Source organism: Lynx rufus, unplaced genomic scaffold (genome assembly GCF_022079265.1).
Source record: "Lynx rufus isolate CCGP_SWC_20201006 ecotype Redwood Valley unplaced genomic scaffold, mLynRuf1.p SCAF_27, whole genome shotgun sequence".
Taxonomy (NCBI): domain Eukaryota; kingdom Metazoa; phylum Chordata; class Mammalia; order Carnivora; family Felidae; genus Lynx; species Lynx rufus.
The window spans coordinates 4,521,944-4,544,985 of NW_025814842.1; the positions used below are offsets into that span (position 1 = coordinate 4,521,944).

The 23,042-nt window shown below is 59.6% G+C and overlaps 1 protein-coding gene across 1 annotated transcript; it reads right to left on the reverse strand.

Annotated features, from left to right (window-relative positions):
* Nucleotides 1-5,255: 5,255 nt before the first annotated feature.
* On the reverse strand, nucleotides 5,256-22,292 carry ZNF316 (zinc finger protein 316). Its single transcript, XM_047089429.1, has 5 exons — nucleotides 18,180-22,292; nucleotides 17,843-17,967; nucleotides 16,897-17,023; nucleotides 16,227-16,340; nucleotides 5,256-9,155 (listed from the first exon to the last, which is right to left on the reverse strand). Exons 1-5 carry the CDS (start codon nucleotides 18,523-18,525, stop codon nucleotides 6,832-6,834), a joined length of 3,036 nt encoding a protein of 1,011 aa, XP_046945385.1. The 5' UTR covers nucleotides 18,526-22,292; the 3' UTR covers nucleotides 5,256-6,831.
* Nucleotides 22,293-23,042: the final 750 nt, after the last annotated feature.

Genomic DNA, 23,042 nt, shown 5'->3' on the forward strand with positions numbered 1-23,042 from the left:
ACCTTCTAAGAATGGGCTGACCATTTGGAAAGGAAGTCCTTGAATGAACACCACGGCCGGGCCTGTGTGCATTGGCTATTGTAAAGGGCTAGGTTTGGGATGGGAGCTAGGGACAGATGGCAAGATGAGATGGAGATAAAGCCCAGAGTGCCGTGAGCCAGGATCCAAGAAAAGAGCTTCCCCAGGATTTGCATGAGAGAGACCAGACAATGGAGAATTAAGAAAAGCCTGGAAAGGCAGGATGCCTGCCAAGAGGGGAGCCCATCCCTGTGTTCTCATTTGCATCCACCCTGGTAGTGAGTAGAAAAGAGCCACAGCTCACCTGGTCAAGGGGAGGGATCCTGGCCAAAGACGTCCTGGTGAATCAGTTACTGCAGGGGCACAGCGGATGTTACCCATCGTTTTTGGACTCTCCGGGGAGGAATCCTTTGTGTGGGTCTCAGTAGGAGGCAGTGCCTATGTCCCACTATAGATGCCAAAGGGGCCAGGGATTCTCAACCTCCTGGCAGCTGGAAAACGCCCCTGACCCAAGCTCAGCCAATCACATACTTCCTCCCACCTGGAACTTTGAATCTTCAGGGAATAATGCGAATACAGAGGGTCTATTGAGAAATTACTCTAGCAGCTGTAGCTGCTGGTCATCCCAACTGGAAAGTTCCTGGGGCAGAACCTTGGCTGTGTCTCCACTGCCGAGCCCACCTTGATCTCGCTCTTGGAGACCCCAGGTACTTGCTGCTTTTCTGCTCAGCCATTCTCAGCACGTGGCTGCCACCCTCAAAGTGACTTCATTGTCTCAAGATGACAGCTGAGCTCTACCCATCACATCGGCATTTCAGGTACAAGAAAAGGAGAATCAAAGGGCAAAAAGGCACGCCTTCTGGCCGAGTCAGGCCCTTTTTTTTTTTTTTTTTTTCAACGTTTATTTGTTTTTGGGACAGAGAGAGACAGAGCATGAACGGGGGAGGGGCAGAGAGAGGGAGACACAGAATCGGAAACAGGCTCCAGGCTCCGAGCCATCAGCCCAGAGCCTGACGCGGGGCTCGAACTCACGGACCGCGAGATCGTGACCTGGCTGAAGTTGGACGCTTAACCGACTGCGCCACCCAGGCGCCCCAAGTCAGGCCCTTTTAAAGAACTTTCCTGGAAGCCCCACGTAATTATCTTTTCCTTACCTTTTAACTGGCCACTTCTGTATACAGAGGAGGCTGGGAAGTGTCATTGGGGCACGCCCAGCTGTGTAGAGGTTCTTTTAGAGCAAAGGAAGGAAAGAATGGATACAGAGTGGACAACGAGGGAGGATAAAGGGAATAAAGTTAAGGGGAAGTAATAAAAGTGTTATCGATCGGGGTGAGACAGCACAGCAAATTTGCATTCACCACACTCCTTGTTTTGGTCACATAACGACGGAAGATAAAATTTGTCAACAGGTAATGAAAAAGACAGAGCCAGGCTCAGAAAGCGGGGCAGACATCTCTTTGAACCAAAAAATGAGCAGAAACAGTGTGCGTGGTGAGAGAAAAGGCCTCATGGACTCATGGGTTTGGGAGTGAGCAGGAGGCATTGGAGGCTCAGCTCTGGGGGAAAGCCCTTATGAGAAAGGGACCCCAGGCAGGTTCACTGGGTGAAACAGAGCTGGGAACCAGGGCTGCCCACCTGCTGCTGGGGACTGTGGGTTACAGGGAGCTGAGGGCCTAGGGAGGTGGGCCAAGAGGACTGAGAGCCAGCTTCCTGACCGGGAGTCCAGCCCAGCTGCGTGTGCCTCCTTTCCTGGGTCTGCGGCATGCCTGGTATCATCATGGAGCAGTAGCTCAGGGCACTGTTAGCACATTTCTTGGTTACCATGGAGATAACCAACAAATGGTAGACTCCTGGACAAGGAGAGAGAGAGAGAGAGAGAGAGACTGGAACTCAAACACTGGCCAAAGAAACCAACAAATAAAAACCCTCCTCCTCAAGATGAGACTGCCTGCAAAGTAAGTTACCAAAATATGAAGAAATCTAATGCCAAGAAAAAGTAGACAAATTTACCAATCAAAGCATGACACAAATTAAGCTTATGGAACAATATGACAAGAACCTAAATATGTATGTCCGGGGTAGTCGGGTATAAATAAAGACATAACTTCAAAACTGAAAAACAAATTACAAAGCAAAAATTGCACGGAGCCTCACAGTGGCCTCTGCGGCTGCCAGTTATGGGAAGATGTAGCATCAGCACTCAACATGTGTCTCCAGGTGGAAACAAGACCCTGGTTCCTCCCCGCCGCAAATCTTGCCTGCAGAGTTTACTTCATGGCCTGTGATGCTCCATGCTGGCTTTTCCAGCCGAGGACCCTTCTTCCCTTCTGGCCTGATTTTCACCCACAGCTGTGCTCTTCCATGTGCAACTTCTCGGGCATATTTCCGACTCTGCTGGTCTCCCCCATTTCACAGAGACCTACTTCCTGAAGCCGTCCATCCTCATGCTCAAATTGGACCGATGCATAGCTGTTGTCCCTGACAGCTCCTTCTCCTGGACTGGCTCCACTATTTCCTGCATCCCAAACCTTCCTCTTTCTTGGTTGACTCTTTCATTCTGTGACACGCCTCCTAAGAGTGGTCAGAAGATGGCCGATTTTCTGAATTCTTGCATATCTAAAAATATCATTTGTCCTCATCACTGGAATACCATGGCTGGATACAGAATCCTAAGCTGGAAATTTTTTTTTTTTCCCTTAGAGGAAAAAAATCAGCCTAGTAGCATTGAGCACCCCAGCACCAAATTGTGGTCCCTAAATATCATTTCACACTAAAGGAATCCTGGCTCCTTGGAGAATTGGTTGATTACAGGGTTGGGATAGGAAAATTGGAAGGCAAACCTGAGATATCTTGTCATACCAGAAAATAGGGAGGCTGTCAACTTGGGGTGAGTGGGGATAGTTTATAGCCACAGGCCCAGAAATACCTTAGCAAAAGCCATGAGTTGTTTCTTTTAATAACCTATTCACATGTTTAAAAGAAATAGAAAAATGCAAGCCACTCACCTCTGTAAAATTTGGAACAAAGATGAAAATGATTATGGATGCCCTGTGTTGGTGAGGCCATGGACCAGCAGCACTTTCTCACTGCACTGGGAGAAGAATATACCATGGGACTGCTTAGCCTTTCTTGGTGGCAATTTAGCTATATGCAGAATTTTAAACATACATGCCTTTTGTTGACCTAGCAACATCACCTCTGGTACTTTTTCTCAAACAGACAATTGAACATCTACAGAACTGCACGGAAATATGTACGAGAACCTACATTGCAGCATTGTTTGTAATCAGGAGAAGCTGGAAACAACCGAATACCCATTGTTGGAGATATAGGTACATAAACCATGGTACACCCATTAAGTGAAATGCTATGACGGAGCATTTAAAATGAGTAAGGTAGGTCTGTCCAGTAGGAAAGAAATGTCCTGGTACGTTGTTAAATGAAAAGAGAAAGTTGCAAGGGGCACACAAAGCAATCCCCAGCTGTGAAACATCTCTGTGTACGTGGAAGAAATGTGCCCCCACGCCCTCCTGCATCAACTGTGGTGCCTGATGGCTGGATGCAGTGTGACGCTTTAGGAGATGAGAAGTATGCACATAACACACTTTTCTACTGTTGGGAGTTTTGACAACTAGCATGTGCTTTATCATCAGGAAAAAAATTAAATAATGAACAAGGATCATAAAGCTTTATTTAATAAATATAACCAAAAAATCTCAAAATACTTTATTCCATATGTAGCCAATTAGAGAAAGAAAAAAAGTTAGAAGGAAGTGTCTGAAGAGATCAAGTGTAAGGGTCAGGAGACAGGGAGGAGGTTGGGGAAATACAAGCAGTAGACAAACAGGAAAATGACAAAGGTGGGTGGAGGCCAGAGGGATGCTCAGAGCCTCAAAACTCTCAGAGTACCTCCTTTCATGGGTCACATCTCATGGGGGCTTCCACTCCTTGGCAATGATCGAAGCTGATAAACTGATACTTGGGGAATTGATTAGGGACTCCATTAATTTAGAAGTCCTCTCAACACCAGAAGGGTTTTTTTTTTCTATGACCATCAGGATTGCCCCCCCCCCCATCCCCCAAATAAAAAAGAATTTGGCTGGACGTCTGTAAGCCCTATCAGGGAAGAATTTACCTTTTCTGAATAGACTTCAAGATCCTCAAGGCTATCAATTTTTAACTAGGTCTTAACCTCCATTTGCCTCTCAAAGCCTTTTTTTTTTTTTTTAACTGAAATATTGGGCTCGGTTCTGATGCTTCGAAATCACATTTGGAAGAGAATTTACTTCATAGTTTGTATTTTCCAAATGCTTGGGGAAAGGGTGGGAGGTCAGATCTGGTTGGGGGGACATCATGTGGTGAGCAGATAGTCAGTAAATCAGCTCAAAGGAAGGTGTTTGGGGTCCTGGGATGTGCGCTTCTCCCCGGCACAGAGCAGGTAAGCCCGGATAAGCCCACGAAGCGCTGGGGCCTCTGAGGAAATGTCTGGGACTCGGCAGGTGTCTGGACCCCCAGGAAGGGGACCTGGCCCCTCTCCTTTGACCGCGGGAAAGCTGGAGCAAACAATCCCAAACACAGTAAGGTTCCAGGATGGGTGTAGTACAAAGAGCATGTGGCAGTGTGGCTGGGGACTCCCAGAGAGACATGGTGGACACAGGCAGCAGGCCAAAGCTCATCGTGGGCTGACTCCTCGGAGGCCAATTTTAGTTTCTGAAAGGAGAAACTCCTTAAAAAAACAAACAACAACAACAACAAAAACCCTTTTTTCTTCTTTTTCTTTTTTGCAAAAACAAGGCCTGAGCCCTCACAGAGAGCCTCCCTGAGGGCACGGAGGAGCCGAGCGGCAACAACACGGAATGCAGTCAGAAAGCTCATTTCTCCACTCTTTATTAAAGCTAGGTCCTCCTGCCGATGGCTCCGCGGCCAGGCAGCAGCAGCTGGGGCCCAGGAGGGGCACCGAAGGTCAGATCGTACTCTGAGGGGTGTGCACGGAGGGAGGAGCACGGAGCCGGACCCCGGCCGTGCAGGGCTAGTCCGCCTTGCCCATGGCCCCCGACGTTCCCGGCCCACAGGGAGAGCAAAGAAACTGAGTGCAGGAAAGCATCGCCCAGTACTGCGGACGCCTCCCGGGACCCCTGTCCTCCTCGTCGCCCACCCCACCCCGTCACCTCATCCAGCCAGGCGAATTCTTACCACCACCGTCCACGCCCCCGCCCCCCCCCCACCAACTACTGCACTTCCTACCCCGCCCCCAGCGCTGGAGAGCCCGGCTGCTGGCTCTCAGGCCCCAAGGCCCATGCCTACACTAAAACAGAAGGAACTAGGTCTAAAAGGGAATGCAGTTGTTTCAAAGTCTGTTTTCTGGCCCCACTCACATTGGCCCAAAAGGCATGAGGGAAGAGAGGGCTCTCACGTGAGCCACACTTCAGCTGCCTGCCCAGTGGCTCCCAATGGCCCAACCCGGAGGGTGGGGTGCCCGCCAGGTGCGGGCCTTGCATAGCTGGGTGCCTGGCTTGTCACTGAGCCACAGGCTCAAGTCCGCACCCCCAGAGGTGGACTGCCACCGTGCAGACTGTCCATCCTGTGAAATGGGATTCTAAACGGAAACACTACTTGCTTCTAGTACAGAATAGTGACAGAAGCAGAGTTAAAGGGACCTGCAGACATCACAGGGCCCCAAGCCCGTAGGGTTGTGAGAAACGATCCTGCTGCCGACCTGCTGCTTTACAGTTGGTTATTAAATCTAAAGAAGCATTGGGCTCAGAGGGCAGGGCCTTGTGTGTCCACCTGCCCCAGGGGAGGGGACAGCCCAGGCAGCTGAAGGCTGGGGCCTTGGCTCAGCAGCGGGCAAGAGGCCCCCAAGGATCTGAGTGTGCCGCCTCTGGCTGTCGGGGGTGAGAGTACCGAAGGGCCCGAAGAGGAGGCTGAGACCGAAACCCACCCGGCAACACGAGTGCCTGGCTGATCCGGGTGCTCCAGTGGGGTGGGGAGAGCGGGTGACTCTCCCCAGAATAAGGCTTCAAACTCCCTCAGGACCCTGCAAACACCTGCAACCCACCAGCCTGGGGCCACAAATTTGGTTTCTGCCGTTTTCTCCTCCCAGATTCTTCAGGCCACACAAGAGATGGAAATAAATATCCACAGTAGACAGAATAAAAGCTCTCCTAGCTGTATGTCTGTCCCCCCGGGGTAGGGAGGAACATCGTCCTCTGGAAACCCTAAGGCTTCCCCTTAGCCACGCGCAGTCCCTAAAACTTCCCGGACACACTCAAATGACCAGAAGGTCCCTGAAGTCTCTCACTGAGGAATGGAAGAAGTCGTCAGCCGAACCCACGGGAGGAGGAGCGGGATGCTCTGCCCTCGACCACCCTCCCCTCCCCTTGACGCGAGGGCATCCCCGCCCTCGCTGTACAACCCACTCACAAACTCGTCGGCCGCGGGTACCCCAGGCCACCCAAATTGGAATCCGAGTGAAATAAATAACATCGCCCGCCATCCCTACCGCTTGGCTTCACAGCACAGACCCAGGGATGCCGCAGTCTTGGTCGGGGTGGCCGCCCCCTGCCCTCGCCTCCTCCGCGCGCGCGGCTCTCCTCTCCCCGCGCGCCCCCTGTACGGCCGGACGGGCTTGGCGGCCCGGTTTCCCCGGGGCGGGGCAGGAGGGGCGCCCGAGGCCGGGCGGGGGCGGGCGGGGCGGTGCGCCGGGGGCTGAGGGGAAGGCACCGCACCAGGACTGGGGCCCTCAGCACCCCAAGGACAGAGGAGCAAGGGGCCGGCGGCCCAGCGGGCTGCGCCTCCGTCAGCCTCGGGCCATCACAGGATGCTCTCCTCGTAGGCGCCCGAGGGCCCCGCGAAGGCGGCCGCGGGCTCGGAGCCGAAGCTCGTTCCGCCCGCGAACTCCAGCAGGGTGCTGCCGCGCTCCCCGGGCCCGCTGCCCGCGCCCGGCGGCCCCTTGGCGGGCGCCTCGGCCTTGGACGCGGGGGGCGCGGCCGCCGAGCCGGGGGCGCCGGCCGCGCTGCGGTGCGTCTTCATGTGGGTGAGCAGGTGCGAGCTCTGCGAGAAGCGGCGGCCGCAGTTGGCGCAGGCGTACGGCCGCTCGCCCGTGTGCGTGCGCTGGTGCGTGACGAGCACCGAGCGCTGCGAGAAGCGCTTGCCGCACTCGGGGCACGGGAAGGGCCGCTCGCCCGTGTGGCCGCGCCGGTGCTTGGCCAGGTTGGAGCGCTGCGCGAAGCCGCGGCCGCAGTCCGTGCAGCGGAAGGGCTTCTCGCCCGTGTGCGTGCGTCGGTGCCGCTTGAAGTCTGAGCTGTGGCCGAAGCCCTTGCCGCAGTCGGGGCAGCGGTGCGGCTTCTCCTCGGCGTGCGCCCACTGGTGCCGCGTCAGCGCCGCGCTCTGCCCGAAGCGGCGGCCGCACTCGCCGCACGCGTAGGGCCGCTCGCCCGTGTGCGCGCGCCCGTGCGCCGTCAGGTGCGCGCGCCGGCTGAAGCCCGCGCCGCACACGCCGCACACGAAAGGCTTCTCGCCCGTGTGGCCGCGCACGTGCGCCGCCAGGTGCGAGCCGCGGGCGAAGCGCGCGCCGCACTCGGGGCACGGGAAGGGCCGCTCGCCCGTGTGCGTGCGGCGGTGGCGCGCCAGGTGCGAGCCGTACACGAAGCTCTTGCCGCAGTCCGCGCAGCGGTGCGGCCGCTCGCCCGCGTGGTAGCGCTGGTGCTTGGCCAGCGCCGCCCGGCGCCCGAACGTCTTGCCGCAGTCGGAGCAGATCCACGGGCTCTCCTCCTCGGCTAGCGCCGCGGGCGCAGGCTCGGCCAGCAGCCCCCCGACGGCCGGCGCGAACGCGCGGAGCCCGCCGCCGCCGCCGCCGCCGCCCCCCGGTCCGCTGCCGCCGAAGGGGTCGCAGGCCAGCCCCGCGCCCTCCACCAGGGCGAGCCGGCCCCCCAGGGGTCCCGGCAGGGGGCGCCCGTCTGCCGGCAGCCGGTCCCCGAAGTCCGGGAGGCCCAGGATCGGGAAGCCGTCCGGGTGGAGCCAGGACTTAGGGTGCACGGGAAAGTGGAAGCCGAGGGGGTGCGAGGAAGGGCCTTCGCCCTCCCCCAGGCCGTTGCCCACCTCGAGGAACCGCCTGTCCGGCTCGGGGTCCTCCTTGCTCCCGGGGGTGGGCCCCACCGCCGCCGCCTCCTCTCTCGCCTCCACCTCGGCCTCTCCGTCCGCTTCGCCGGCCTCGGCCTCCTCCGGCCCCTCAGGCCCGGCCTCGGCCTCCTCGGGCCCCGCCGCAGGGACCGCGTCGCAGGCCTCCCGCCGAGGGCCTTCGCCGCCGGGCTCCGTGCAACCGCCGCCGCGCCGGTGGCGCTGGAAGTCGGCGCGCAGGCGGAAGGCCTGGCCGCAGTCGGGGCAGCAGTGCGGCCGGTCGGCCGTGTGCACCGCCTGGTGCCGCGCAAGCGCCGAGCTCTGGCTGAAGCTGCGGCCGCAGTGCGGACACGGGTAGGGCCGCTCTCCGGTGTGCGTGCGCTGGTGCGTGACCAGGTAGGAGCGGCGCCCGAAGCCCGCACCGCAGAAGGCGCAGCGGTAGGGCCGCTCGCCCGTGTGGATGCGCCGGTGCGTGACCAGGTGCGACTTGTAGACGAAGCGCTTGCCGCAGTCCGGGCACGGGAAGGGCTTCTCTCCGGTGTGCGTGCGCTGGTGGATGGCCAGGTGCGAGCGGTACACAAAGCCCTTGCCGCACTCGTCGCAGCCGAAGGGCTTGACGGCCGCGTGGTAGCGCTGGTGCTTGGCCAGCCGGGACCGGTGCGGGAACACTTTGCCGCACACGTCGCACGTGGTCTCGGGCCGCCCTGCCGGAGCAGCCACGGTGGCAGGGAACGCCCAGGGTGCCAGCAGGTTCGCGCCAGGCTCCCGGCCCGGCAGGAAAGGCTTCGCCTCGGACCCCTCGGCCAGAACCCCGAGGCCCCCGGGGTCGGGACCCCAACCCTCCGGAGTCTGCGCCGAATCCGAGTCATCGGGGCCCCATGTCCCAGGCACGTCCCCCACGCCATAAGCTGCTGACCAGAGCCCCGGGGGCTCGTTCTCCTCCTCGGCCACCTCCGCCAGGAAGTCCTCGTCCTCCTCCTCCTCGTGGTCCTCTATATCGTCGGTCCAGAACCAGGCCCCTGAAGGTGACAAAGGCAGGCCAGAAGAAAGAGGTGAGAGGCAGCTCCTTGCAGGCTCCTCCCCCTGAGAAATCGCAGCTTGGGCGGGACCATCCCCCGTCTGGGACAGGGCACCTCCGTTTCAGTGAAGCCACCGCCTCCCCCGTGGGTGTCCCTCCTAGGGAAGCCGAGATTCCTTCACTTCTTGGACTGTTCTCAAACGGCATCAACTAATTACTGCCACCTGCTGAGGAACAGGGATGCTCTACAAAGTTGGTGACCTTGCCTGCAGGCTCCTGTGAGAATATTACAGGGGGCAGGGGTCTTGTGCTCAGAAAAAGATTCCCAAGCTGTTTTCCTCAAAGCCCCTTGTGTTCCAGAGAATTCCACCCCCCACCCCTGCTTGGCCCAAGGCCAGCAAAACTGTGGTGCCAGCACAGCCCCGGGCCCCTGCCGCTGAGGACCTGCCCTCCAAAGCACCTAAGCTTTGCTGGGCAGCCCTTCACCTCTGAATTCTTCACCAGCCTCAGGCTGGCCAGCAGCCATGGGTCTCCCTCCCATACTCAAGAGCAGAACCAGAAAAGCTACCTTAAGTGGAGGGGACCCAGAGGGGCCACTGGGCCCCAGCTCTCTGCACTCATCCTAACAGCCACCAGCAACTATTCAGGTATAGCCCACGCTCCCCTGCTAAGCCACCCCAAAGCTGGGCTTTTTCTGAGTGTGCATCTGGGAAACAGTCCCCAGGTGGCTAAGACTGGGGGGACTGCAAGCACCTTATCACAGAAGGCCAAAGACAGCCCCCTCTCCAAGGTCCTGCAGTTCTATACTTCCCCCAGCAAACCGCACCCCGACCTTTCCCTTCAGTGCAGGTCATGGATATGGACTCGGGCCTGCAGGGTTTTCTACTTTATATAATGGAGTCCTGATATAGCTGCCATTATGATACACCCAGGAGGGAACTACTATTTACGGAGCAGGCACTGAATCCCAAGGAACAGAAGGGAAAAGCCTGACCCACGGTGGCCCCAGGTGTTCCAAAGTACCTGTGTGCCTACTTTCTCGTGAACACTTTGCCCCACGTGTGTCCACAGTGGGCGCACACCATTGCTGTAGCCCACTTCAGAACCCTAACGTCTGGAAGGCTCGGGCTCCGAGGGTGGGAATCCCTTCTACCCCACCTGGGTCCGCCACCAAAACTGTGGCCAGTGCCAGGCATCACCTGGCTGGATGAGTCTGATTGCTGAGTCCTGCCCCCAAGGGAAGGTCCGGGCCCGGCAGGGCTGCCCACGCCCAGCTCAGCCCTCGTCCCGTATTTCTGTACGGCACTCTACATGTATGGTGATATGGTCACATGGGCAAACCCAGCACAGCGCAGAGTGAAATAAAGCCAGACGCAGGCATGATTTCAGCTGTGAAAAAAAACCACACATCATGTAAAGGGATACAGAGATGGGTTATTTTATTTTTTCATAATTGCAATCCTTTAAATTTTCTACAGTTAATAATATACCGTTGTAGTAAAAATAAGCTTTAAGCAAGAGACAGAAGTTCCCTGAACTAAGCTCAGTTTGCCTGCAGGTGCCACCCAGGGCATGAGTGGGTGCTGTGGAGTGGCAGCAACCTCAACAGCACAGGGGGCATGCTCCTCACTGCCGAGACTGCAGTGCCCTCACGAGATGGGATGTCGGTGGGAGGGTCAGGCAGTTGAGCGGATAGATCCACTGGAATTCTTTCCGTGAGTCTCAAAAAGAATTTTAACTCAAGACTCTGGTGAGGGTCGTGAGTAGTTTGAATGAGACTCCCTAAGGCAGGGGGAATTCAAGCTGAGGAACAAGTGCAATGTCTTAGTGGGGTGACTGTGCACCCCAGGACCTAGCCTAGGGGCAGCACTTGCTGGCTCCAAAACAGCCACTCAGGCCAAATGAGGGCTCACCAACAGGCGACCTCGGCCACTCAGTACTGGAAGGGGTGGGCCAGGTCCCAGTGACTCACCCACCACACCTCCTCCTTGGGGTCCAGGAGCAGCAGAAAGTTTCCCCCATGCACCCCGGGGCGGGGGGTGAACCCTTGCCCTGCCCCTACCTCGAGCCTCTGAACAAGGCTCTACAGAGAGAGTGATCATAAGAGGGACCTGGGGGACCGGGTCACTAGCCCTGGATCGAGCACAGCCATTTATCCGAGAACAAGACGACACTTAACACACAGCCAGGTCATGGAGAGCACCACTAACACCAAGGGAAGGCCGGTAAGGGCAGCCACGTCCCTAGCAGTCAGAGCTGGCTGCACCGCAAGACAGGACCTCTGGAAGGCACGGGGCCACAGGACAAAGAGCAGAGGAAGAGCAGCCTGCCCTAGGCTGGGCTCTGTTCCCTTGCCTCCTGTCACCAAAGTGGGCCAAGGTCTGGAGGTTGGGCCCTGGAGTGGGGGTGTCCCATGTAAGGGTCACTCCGGGCTGCAATGGGGACAGGGTTTCCAGGGGGGAACCTGGGATCCAAGTGAGCACTTACCAGGTCTACTTGTGACACGAGAGCCAGGACAGAGAGGTTTTGCTCTGACAAAGAGGGTGACGGGACATTTTGCAACAGTGGCCTATGGGGTCAAACACAGTTGCTTCTTCCAGAATCCACAGGGAGAGGGGAGAGGGGAGGACCCTGAGTGGGAGCCGGTGTTCCATCCCCAGAGACATTGCTCCTAAGGAGTGTGACCCTGGGTGATTAGCTAGGCTGGAACCAGCCCTCAGAGGCCCAGTGACAATCCCAGGGGCTGACCAGTGGCAGCCTCAGCACAGCCCCCCAGATACTTCTAGTAAGTGCCCTACCCGGGCGCTCATCGGAGGGCCTTGGGGAAGGGGAGGGCCCCTGGGCCACACACCTGGTGCACCTGTACCCCTGAGCTGCTCCGCATGACCGACACACAACGCCCGGAGAACGGTGCCACCGTTTACTAGGACTCCCACCCTCAGGCAGCCTCTGCCCCTGTCCAGGGACCCAGAGGCCTGCCCTCAGGCCCAACAGTGAGTCAACTGTGGGTCTGCTCTGACTAAAAACCTCTCTGCTGCAACCCCTAAGTAAAGTCCACACCTGCTCCTGCCTCTTCCTCCAGACCCGGAGCCTCGAGGTGGCCTTGGGGAGAGGCCCCCACCTGGGAACAGTTACCAAAGGAGGACGCGGACAGGGGCTGGTGTGCTCAAAGCTGCGTATGGCTCCTTCCTCCAGGGCTGCCGGCCAGCTGCCTTTCCTCCCCATTGAGCAGGGATTTGGTAATCAGGGCTGGACTCCAGTGTGACAGCTCCTGACAGGGCCAGGTTTCTGTGCTTCGAACTGTCCTCCCGTGAGGGCAGAGCCCGCCCCCCATCGCTGGCCTCAGCCTCCTCATTTGTACCATGAACTGTAATACCAAGGACCAGTTATTAGCAAGAGCTCGAGGCCGGGCCCCTCCTCACTTGGAATGTTTCCCGGCTCCTTCCCCTTCTGCCGACACCGAACCCCGGGGTCTGAGGCAAGACGGCACCTCCGTGCCTTCTCCCTGGCTCAGACCACAAAGGGGGATTCAGTGATATCCCGGGTCCCCTCGGGGGTGTGACAAAGGGAAAGCCCGTGCTGAGGTCTGACACCCCCCCCACCCCAGTTCTCCCAAGGGCAGACAGGCGCTCACGGGCTGTGTGAGGTAGACACCACCTGCAGGCTGGCGCCCAGCCTGTGCCTCCGCTCCACAGCCGCTCTGAGTTCCTCCTCTCCAGAACCACTCCCCGCGCTCACCCACCGTGGGATTCGCCCACCTTAGTGTTTTACCTCTTACTGCCTTTAAATGTTCTATCCTCTCCTGCATCATCTGCAGGCAGGTTTAACCCTGCGTTCTGTACTCCTCGTCTGTCCTTCACTTTCACGTGAGGGGCAGGACCAGCAGCCAGCCCCACTGGGTGCCAGGCCCGCGCCAGGTACCGTGGAGACAGCACAGGGGTGGACAATACACAGTGCCAGCTCTTATGGAGTCTGCCGGAGGCAGCAGGCAGGAAATGAGGAAGCAAACATCCAGCCAGGACCGTTTCAGACAGCACTGTCTGCTGTACGTGCAGGAAACATCCTGGAGGAAGGCAGGAGGGAGTGCTCCTGAAGTCTATGTGGTCAGAGAACACGCGACTTAGTAGGGACCTAAGAGCTGAGCCAGCCACACAAAGGGCACTCTGGGCAGGGGAAACAGTAGGCACAAAGGCCCTGAGGCAGGCGAGAGCCTGAAGAGAAAGGCTGGCTGTGGAGCTGAGCCTGAAGACCCAAGGGTGTGTGAAGTGAGTCTGGCAGGGCGGCAGGTCTCAAGGCCACAGCAGAGAGCCCAGATGCTATTCCAAGCGCATGGGGAAACTTCCAGAGAGTAAGGCAGACGGCCAGCTCAGGAACACCTGTGCCTGATGGCCTCATAGAAGCGTGGGATGGGGTAGTGCAAGGAAGGCAGAGGGACAAGGACCACTCAGGCAGGCAGCCAGGCCCACTCAGGTGCCCAGGACGCTGCAAGGGGGGCCTGCGGGGGACCAGCGGGGCCACTTCACGCTGGGGGCTGGGGGGATTCACTGCGGGACGCCCATCAGATAACTGAGTGGAGATGTCAAGCAGACAAGGTCAGGGCTGGAGAAAGCAGCTGAGAATGGGCAGCAGAGATAGAAATGGTACCGGAGGCTCTGGTCCCAGTCACCAGTCACCTAGAGAGGACAGAAGAGGACGCAGGACCGTCCTGGTCTCGTAAACAAGCGAGGGCAGGCGGAGAAGCAGCCGGGAAAGCAGCTGAGAAATCGAGGCACGTGGAGTCCTGAGGCCAAGAGGGTCCGTATCTCAGAGAGCAGAGAAGCCAGCCTAGCAAGGACACAAGGCCAGCCCAGCAGGCCAAGGTGGTGGCGGCGTCCTCAGGAGGCCTGTGGGTCAGCCCACAGGTATGCCGTATTCCAGCCACGATCCCTGCTCCAGTGCATGTGTGGGCAGGGAACGGGCTGCTGCCAGGGGCAGGGGTCTGGCAGGCGACTACCGGGGCAATCACGAAGGAGGGAGAGGTGCTGCTATCTAAGCCAGGTGAGGAGACAGGTGCGGGAAAGGGGTGGGGTCAGAAGAGGCGAGGACAGCCAGCACCCGGGAGCTGGAGGTGGTGGCCACGGGGTGGGGAGCCAGAGCAGGACGCGCCAAGTCAGCACTGGACAGGTCACGGGGTGCCTGAGTTGGGGGAGGCGGACAATGTGCCAGACCTCTTGGCCCAATTTTTCAAGCAGCACAAGAGAGGAATACACTTGTGTTTTGCCAGAGTCCGATCTAGAAATCCAGAAACTCTGCTGGGTTCAGAACAGTCGGCATCTGTCCCGCCCAGACCCAGCAATCCTCAATTCTCAACGGACTCAGGTGCTCAGAAATGAGTACAGGGACAAAAGGGAAGGAGGCCGTCTAGCAAACAGACTACAGTTCTAGTTAAGAAGGACCTTAGGTGGATTTAGTGCACCCAAGCTGACCCCAGCCCTGGCTACCGTATCCCCTCCCGGGCACAAGGCCACGTCTAAGACTATGCCCGGTCCTGCCCCTACCTCGGGCTCCCCAGACAGGAGGGGTGGGATAGGGGAGCACACTGGGCTCACCGGCCCTACCTGACACAACAACCAGCCACTGGGGAGGACAGAGGGGCAGTGGCCTGGCTAGCCGTCCTCCTCAGGGAGCTGCCAAACTCACCCAGGGTCACAGGTCACATTGTGGGGACCACCCAGGCTGAAACCTGCGAAAGTCTGCACCCCAGGACCCCCCAAGAAGCGTAGACAATGGGGCCACATCTAGACCACATGATAAGAGACAGGCCGACGGAGGTCTGTGGCCCCTTTAATTGCAGGTGACTATTCTGAATAGGGCCGACCCCCCACTAAGGCCCCCTGAGAAACATCACCCACATCCAAGCCTCATCCTGTAAGCAGCTGCCATGGTCTCACCGACTAAAGCCCTCCCCAGTCTGCAGCCCAGGAACGGCTCCCAGACAGGGTCCCGGAGAGGGTGGACAGCTGGGGCAGGAAGGCCATTCTGCAACACCATGGACAGCGGGGCCCGGGCTCTTAACCACCACTTTAGAAGCCCATTTCCTCATCCGCAAGGGAGGCTGCTCTCCTCTGCCCTGCCATGTCACGGGGGTGCCGTGAGGATACAAAGTAAATGGGAAAATGCTTTGAAGAGTACACGTGTAGGCGTAGCATTGTCTGTGTTTCTCTGTTTTTATTTGAAAACACGTTTAGGAGAGGCTCTGAGTCTATCCAGGCACGTGACTGGCATGAGCCATCCAGCGCCCCTAAGGTGACATCACTCTAACCAAGGCCAGTACACCCGCCATGCAACGGCCCCCAGGGAGCCCTGAAACACCAAGCCTAACACACACCTCCTGAAGCACCCCCACAGAACCGACAGTCCCGTGCCCTCAGCCTGGATATTATGGATTCGGTTCGAATTTCTTTATTCCCCGTGTGAGTAAAGCAAGCAAAGCTCAGGGGGTTAGAGGAACAGAGCCAGAGTCGCCTCAGTCCCCGGAGAAATTTGCCACCCTGAACACTTTCCGTACGCATCCCTCCCAAACCTCCTCCCGGGAAGGTGCGCGGCTGCCCGCCCAGGCCTGTGGCCGGCCCCCCAGACCCTTCGTTCAGAGATGGCCAAGTGGGCGCAGAAGGCAAAGAGCCGGCTCCAGTCTGGGACCCAGAAGGGCTCTGGCACGGCCAGGACCGAGCGTGCCCACTCCCGTCCCTCTGCGCCAAAGACTTAACAACTGGCCCCCGCTTACCAAAACAACTCCAAAACCCAAAGAGACGCTCCAAGGCAGGGACAGGGACAGTGTGAAGGGCTCCTAAGAGGAAGCTCGAGGTTCTGTAAGGACTCCCCAGCCTTGGACGACCACAGGCTGGAATCAAGAGAAGCCAACCCACAAAGGCAGAGACTGGCGCACGACGGCCTCCCTGTCTCCACGCGCCCGTCCACGGCCCAGACCGCCAGCACCAGGGCTGCAGCAGAGAGCTAAGGTGAAGGCCAAAGTCGGCAGGGCTCTGAGGAGCTACAGAGGCAGAAACCGCACGAGAGTCCATCTCATACTCACCTGTGTAGACGCCAGTGACAATGTCTCCTTCCTCAGGACGGGGGCTATCTGGGACCCAGGGCTCCTCCCCTTGTTCCAGCCGGAAGATCAGATCCGGCTTGGGGATTGGGTATCCTGGCCAGGAGAAGGACAGCCAGCAGCTGCAGGGCCGCTCTGGCCAGGCCCGCCCCGCACCCCACGTGGTGCCATCCCAACACCCCAAGCCCTCCTCACTCTCTCGCCGCTCTTCTCCCTCCTTCCCAGGACCAGCTCTCCCGCCTCCCAGCCTCCACTCTGGGAAAGCCCACCTTCACTTCTCTAGAACTTTGCCTTGATACCCCCCAGCTCTTCTGCAGGGCCCCCCCACACCTTCCTCACCCCTCTCTTCTATCACCTGACTCCTCCCCCCTGGAGGCCCCTGGGGAGTATACAGAACAGAGACCACAGCTGGACCGGTGGCTCCCAGAACACATCCACCTGGCTCACGGCACGGCTGGACCACAGTGAAGACCCCAGAACACAGCCCCATCCAGAAGCCAGAGTGGTCCCTAAGAACCCCCAAGAGGTGGGCTGGATCCAGGACCCCCTTCTCCTAGACCCTGGGGTTTCAGAAGCCACTCTCTCAAACAGCTAAGCTGCTGGCAGTCATCACGTAGGAATGCCTCTTGGGGACGGAAGGCCCCCTGCTTACCCAAGGACACCAGGATCCCATAGTTCTCCTGCATGACATCCTTGTAAAGGTCCCGCTCGCCTGCGTCCAGCCTCTCCCACTCCTCCAGCGAGAAATACACAGCCACGTCTTCAAAGGTGACCAGCCCCTGGAAAACAAAGAGCCCTGGCCACTGCCTTAAGCTGCCCTAGGAGAGAGGCAGGGGAGCCCCTAGAAAGAGAGCGACAGAAAATTACTTCAGGAAGAGCTGCCCGTGGACCTGCAACATGGAGCTCACGGGGACACAGCCCAACAGCCCAAAGCCCCAGTGGCACCGAGGGCTTCTGAGCCTGGCTGCACCCTGGAAGGCAAGGACCCCACGTCCATTCAGAGGTGAGGAACCCAGGCTCAGACGGGGTGAGCACTCAGCTTGTGTGGGGCAGAGCCAAGACTCTCACACTGAGGCCAGGAGACAATGCAGCTCAAGTCCACGGCCGTGCTAAGAGGCGGTATCCTCCCTCCTATGTCGTCGTCCAACCTAAGCCAGTAGTCGCATCAGCAATGAGAAGGCCCATGCCCGGGTGAGTATGTGGCATCGACTAATCTGCCTGGGCTCGGCAGGAAGCCAGAGCCCGGCCAGGCGAGCGGCACTCCAGGTGAGGGACCACAGCCCGATCCTGGGACAGAGCCAGTCCCCTGAAATAACTATGCACAGAGCAGCTGAGTAAGTGGCAGTCAACACACTCAGGACATCCCAATGGCCTGGGAAGTCTCGGGCCCCCGGGAAGTGGAACCATATCCCATGGCTTTGTGGGTAGAGACCCCCAGCCGCGTCCTGCTGCCCCGTCCCTGCTCACAGCCTGAGCTCGCCCTGATGACCACGGCGCCCCTGCCTTGCCAACAGGGCTCTCCGGGACAGCAGGTGCCAGGCTTCCCCCTCAGGAAAGCCTGCCTGGTTAACTGAGCTCCAAGTGAGAGAGCGGCTCACCTGAGACCCAGCTGTCAGGGAATCGTCATCATCTTCCTCGTCCTCGTCCTCCTCGTCCTCGTCCTCCTCATCCTCATCCAGGTCCTCATCCCTAGGTGTGGCTGGAGCCCGGCTGGCCTGCAAGGCTGAGGGGAGGATCTCTTAGGGACCCGCCCTCGCCAACAGGCCTCATGGCCACCCCTGCCCAGACAGCAAGTAGGTCGGGAGCCCCCGCTCCTCCGTTCCAAAGCCTGGGTCCTGACGCTCCAGCTCCACCCTATCGGGCCAAAGAGCTCTCCCGACCTGCCCTCCCAAGCTCCCTCACCTCCTCCCCCCAAAGCCAGCTCCTTTTTCTTACCCTTTTCCTGAAGAACTGGGGACTTGGCAACACCGGCACGGCGAAGGCGTCCCTGGGTCCCCAACGTGGGACTCTGCTCCTCTGCCACCACCTCGTCCTCGTCCGCCTCCACCTCCACCTCCACCTGCTCCACGTGCCCTGCCTGCCCCCCCTCCTCCTCTTCCTCCTCCACCACCGCCTGGTCCTCCCCGTCCTCCGCTAGGAGCTCCTCCTCCTCCTCCAGCTCCACCTCTTCCCCCTTTTCTTCTTCCTCTTCTTCCTCCTGAGCAGGACCACATCCCAACCCATCCTCCGCCTTCGCCAGCTGCGTGGCTGGTGAGTCCGGGGTCGTACGAAGAGCTGCCATCTTCTCCGGAGGAAAGCCTCAGCTCGGCCTGAAACACAGACGGGCAGCGGGGATGAGCCGCCCCCACCCCCCGCTCGCTCCCACGCGCTGCTCCTCGGGCCTCCCTCCGTCCCCCGGGAGGCAGGACTTATCTCCCCCACTAGATAGTGACGCACCAGAGGAGGAAGGACCGAGGCTCTTCCCGTGCTCTCATGAGGCACAACTGGGACACTCTGTGCCCAGAAAGACTAACCACAGAGCCCCTCTCTGTGACCCCATTATGCAGCCTCAGCTCCTTCTTGCCAGCAATTCTGTGCAGGGCACGAACTGCTGTGCCGTCTAGGAGTAAATCAGGGATTTAGCCTAGGTCTTCATCCTCAGGGCCTGTGAGAAGCAGGGGGTCCAGGCCACACGGCCGAGGGTGGCCCACATCTGGCTGCAAGGGGTGAGTGCGGCCTGTGAGCAACAGCCCACCTCCATCCGGGGGACCCACCTCTGCACACCGACACTGTGCCAGCAGGGGTGCGGGAGGAAAGGCCCGGGCTCGGGCAGGGGTGACAGGTAAGACAGGCGGGCTCATTGGCCACCGCCTGGAAGGCAGGCCGGTCGGGCTCCTATTTGCCAGAGGCAGCGACACAAGACGTCGTGGGTCTGTGCTGCCCCCTGCGTCTCCCTGGCCCCTCACTCCATCCAGGGCATTCGGGAAAAGTTCAGCAGCTCGTGGAGACTTGCTTCATCGCCGGACCAGCAGATACAACCTAAAATGCCCTTTAACGGCTCTTCAAGTTTAAGGATCAGAGAATCCCAGGAGGGAACTGTCAAAGGCCCAGTGGCTTCCAGGGTGCCACTCACACCAGTGTCACAGCTGCCTCAGCCCAGATGCTCCGGAGACAGAGCCACGCGGCGGCACGGCCCAGACCCGAGGGCTCGGGAGGGCGGAGGGGGGGGGGGGGCGGGACCGCGCCTCCCTCCCAGGTGCACACCCTCCACCAGCCTGTGGAGATCCAAGGGCAGGACAGAGTCACAGTTTTGACAGGTCGGTTTCTGGGGTTCCTTCTTGAGTGAAAACTTGAGGAGCCCACCCCCCAGCCCCGTCAGCGTTTCAGACCTAAAGTGGGCCACTCCCGAAGTGATCTGAGCCCACTGCAAACACAGCAACCCCAGCACCCTGGGATGACGGCACGACCACCAGAAGGATCCTGCAACATCGGGCCATGTGGGGCAGGTGGGCCCAGCGCAGCTCATCGGGCTCCAGCAGTGGACAGCATCTGCCGCGGAATCCCTCCAACGGGACGGGGGCGCCCCACATGGAGACGTGCAGGGTCACGAGAGCGGCTCAGAACACCAGGTATCCACAGGGAAACTGCTCAGTGACGAGCTCTCATTCCACAACCCCTCGCTTTTCTACTAACGAGGCAGCACGCACCGGTTCTCGGCACCACTCGGAGCTGCCGAGGCTTTACACGCCCACACTTTCAGAGCAGGTGCCTCGGTGCACCCATGAGAGCCTTCCAGAGACCAAGGCCCGGGTCCAGGGGCTGGGATGTGTGGGCACCCAGAGGCCAACCTCTGTCCTGCCCCTCACGCTCCCCTCTAGCTGACTAGATTGCGGATTCACAGACACCGAATCCAAGGTCACAGGTGAAGAGCTATGCCTCCACAGGCCACCCCAGCCTCCAGACGCTCCCCCAAACCAACCTCCTCGGTCTCCATGGTTCTTTGGGCACGTGAGGGTGCCCAGGTGTAGAAACGTGTGCCGTGGGTAACGCCAGCCACTTCCAGGAGGGCACAGCCCCCCTCAGCACTCAGGGCACTGAGAGTGTGCTCAGCAAAGGTTTCCCAACCACCAGCCACCTCAGGCCCACAGGAGGGCTTTTCTCACCCAGGCCTCGGGCTACAAGTCCACACTGAACTCAGACACCACACCAAGCCCAGCAGAGCTGCCTTCTGCCTGGCGACCATCCAGAGCAGACTCCCACAGGCCAGTCTGCTGTACCCGAGGACACACTCACCAAAGAAGAAAACCCCAAGGCTTTGGAATACAGTGGCCCCGTGCTGGTCCCACCTCCGGACCTTTGCACATGCCATTCCCTTTCCCCGGCTCTCACTTCCCCTCTTCTTCACTGATCCTCTGGAAGTAGCCTCCCGGGTCCCCTTTTACACAGTTCTCTGAACTCTGCCCTCACGGCGCCTCACTTTTATGTATTTACAGAACTGTCTGCTCAGTGCCTGTCTCCCCAAGCACACAGTCCACTGCAGGAAGGCGAAGTTCCCTCTGCTCATCTCTGAACACTCCCCCCACCCCACCCCGTGCCAGGCACAGAGCGAGCACTCAAATATTTATTAAGGAAACGGCTCTAAAGTCTGTAATCAACATGATAACATGAGATTTTAAAAACTCAGGGGCACCTGGCTGGCTCAGTCAGTAGAGCATGCGACTCTCGATCTCGGGGTTCTGAGTGCAAGCCCTACGTTGCGCACAGAGCTCACTAAAAACAAAAACAAAAAACAAAACCCTCGGTATTCTGGCCCCACTGCCACGTTCCACAACAGACTGACCACTCTTTGGGGTCCTTCAAAATGGAACCCATCCCAGAAGCACTATGGAGTCTCTGCCTTCAAAGAGGCTGTCACCTGAAGTCCCTTTTCCTCCAAAATGCACCTGCTGATGACCAGAGAAGGGAAAGGCTCAGCAGCACTGGAGGTCAGCAGTCATTCTGCAGATGGAATCACAGCCTAGCACAAACAGACACCCCACATACCCCAACACAGAATCCAGAACAGAATCATTCCGGAAAACAGACTTCAGTCACTCAGGCACCAGGTTCTTTCTGCCTCACCAGGCAGCTAGGTGCTGGGCACACTCCCCCAGACCCACACGCTCTCCTCTCTCCTCTTCCCAGCCTGCCAGCCCACTGAAACTCACTCTGCCCGCTTCCTGGCATCCGATCCCAGGTCAGAAGCCACAGAGGGTCAGGTAAGCAGCCTCATCAACATAAGCCCCCAGGGCATCCCAGACCCTTACCTCCCTTGGGGCCCTGCACCCTAGGACACAGCACTGCCGACACTCAGAACTGAGGATGACAAAACACCCTCTATGAGAACAGAAAGCGGCAGCAAAGTTTGGAAACTGTTAGAACTCTCCACAAAAGTCCCAAATCCAAGAAGCCTACCTAGAAAGGAAGAAACGTGTGGGTACATATATATCTAGGCCCCTTCCTTCCCTCTAGGTGGCCTTACTGACCACACTCCTGTTATTCAAGGCTTTCCAGGTTTTTGCCTCCTTCAAGAAGCCCTCCTTCCTTGACAACTAGGATCCTCACTGTGTGTCCATGGCCCGGGCTCCCCTACTCTCCAGGATTTGCTCCTGGTGCAGGTGTATCCATGGGGCTACTCCCCCAGCTCCCCCGGGCCAGCCCTTCACTATGCTGGCCAGCTCCCCAGACCTGCCGACACTTGTTGAAACAAACCAAGTACCAAGATCTCTCCGCACAGGTGCAGCTAGGGGCCTAAACCCTCTGCACACCTCCCCTTCTCCCTACCCACCTAGTCCTCTATCAAAGTTCAGCCCCTCTCCCACCTCTGCCGCCACATGGGGCGGCCCAGACCCTGTCCAACCCCAGGGATGAGTTCCCCTACCGGACGACCAGCAGTAGAAGACGGCATAGCAGCCCACCGGAGCCTCCATTTGCAGAGAGGGAGGACCCAGACGAGGCCCCCAAGGTCACTAAGCAAGCTCCCGGGGCGCCTGGCCAAGCCACTTCCATCCCTCCAGGGGGCTTATCGGGCTCGGGTCTCCCGCAGAGGCCCTGGCGGTGACAGCCCCTCCTGGATGGGTGTGTCCCCGGGGGCGGCCACGGCCCAACCCCCGCCCCTCGGGCCTAGCCGGCGGCGGGCACCTCCCGAGGAGTCCGCGCGTGTCCTCCCCAGCCCCGCCTGCTCCGCGCCGCCGGCCTCTGCCCGCCCCGGGGGTCGGAGCCCGCCCCCATCGCGCGGGGCCGGGCGGGGGTCGGCGGGCGGCGCCGGGCGTGGGCGCGGCCGCCGAGAGCCCGGCCGGCGCGCCGCTCCGGCCCCGCCAGGCCCAGGCCAGGCCCCGTCGGCCCCGCGGCCTCCCAGCGCCGGCGTGGAGGGGCGGCCCGACCCCCCGGCCCGGCCCTCGCGCCCGGCCCCCGCACCTGCCGCCCGCGCCGCCGCCCACTCACCGCGCGCGCGCCGGGCCGGCCGAGCCGCCGCCGGACGCCGGGGCCGGGCCGGGCCTGCGCGCCCAGCGCTACACAAAGTGACGGCCCCGGAGCTGCGCGGCGGCGGCGCGTGGGCACCGGAAGTGCTGCCGCCGGGCCCCGCCCCGCCCGCGCCCACGGGGGGCCACTTCCGGTCACGCGGGGTCGAGCGCGGCTCCCGGAGGGGGCGTGCGTGGAGGGAGAGGAGGTGCCGCTCGTGCGCGGGAGGGCGCTCTGGGCCCTGGAGCCCGGCTCCACCCCTGGGGATCCCGGTGCCCTCATCCCGCGACCCCGACCCAATCCCTGGAGACCCCAGCC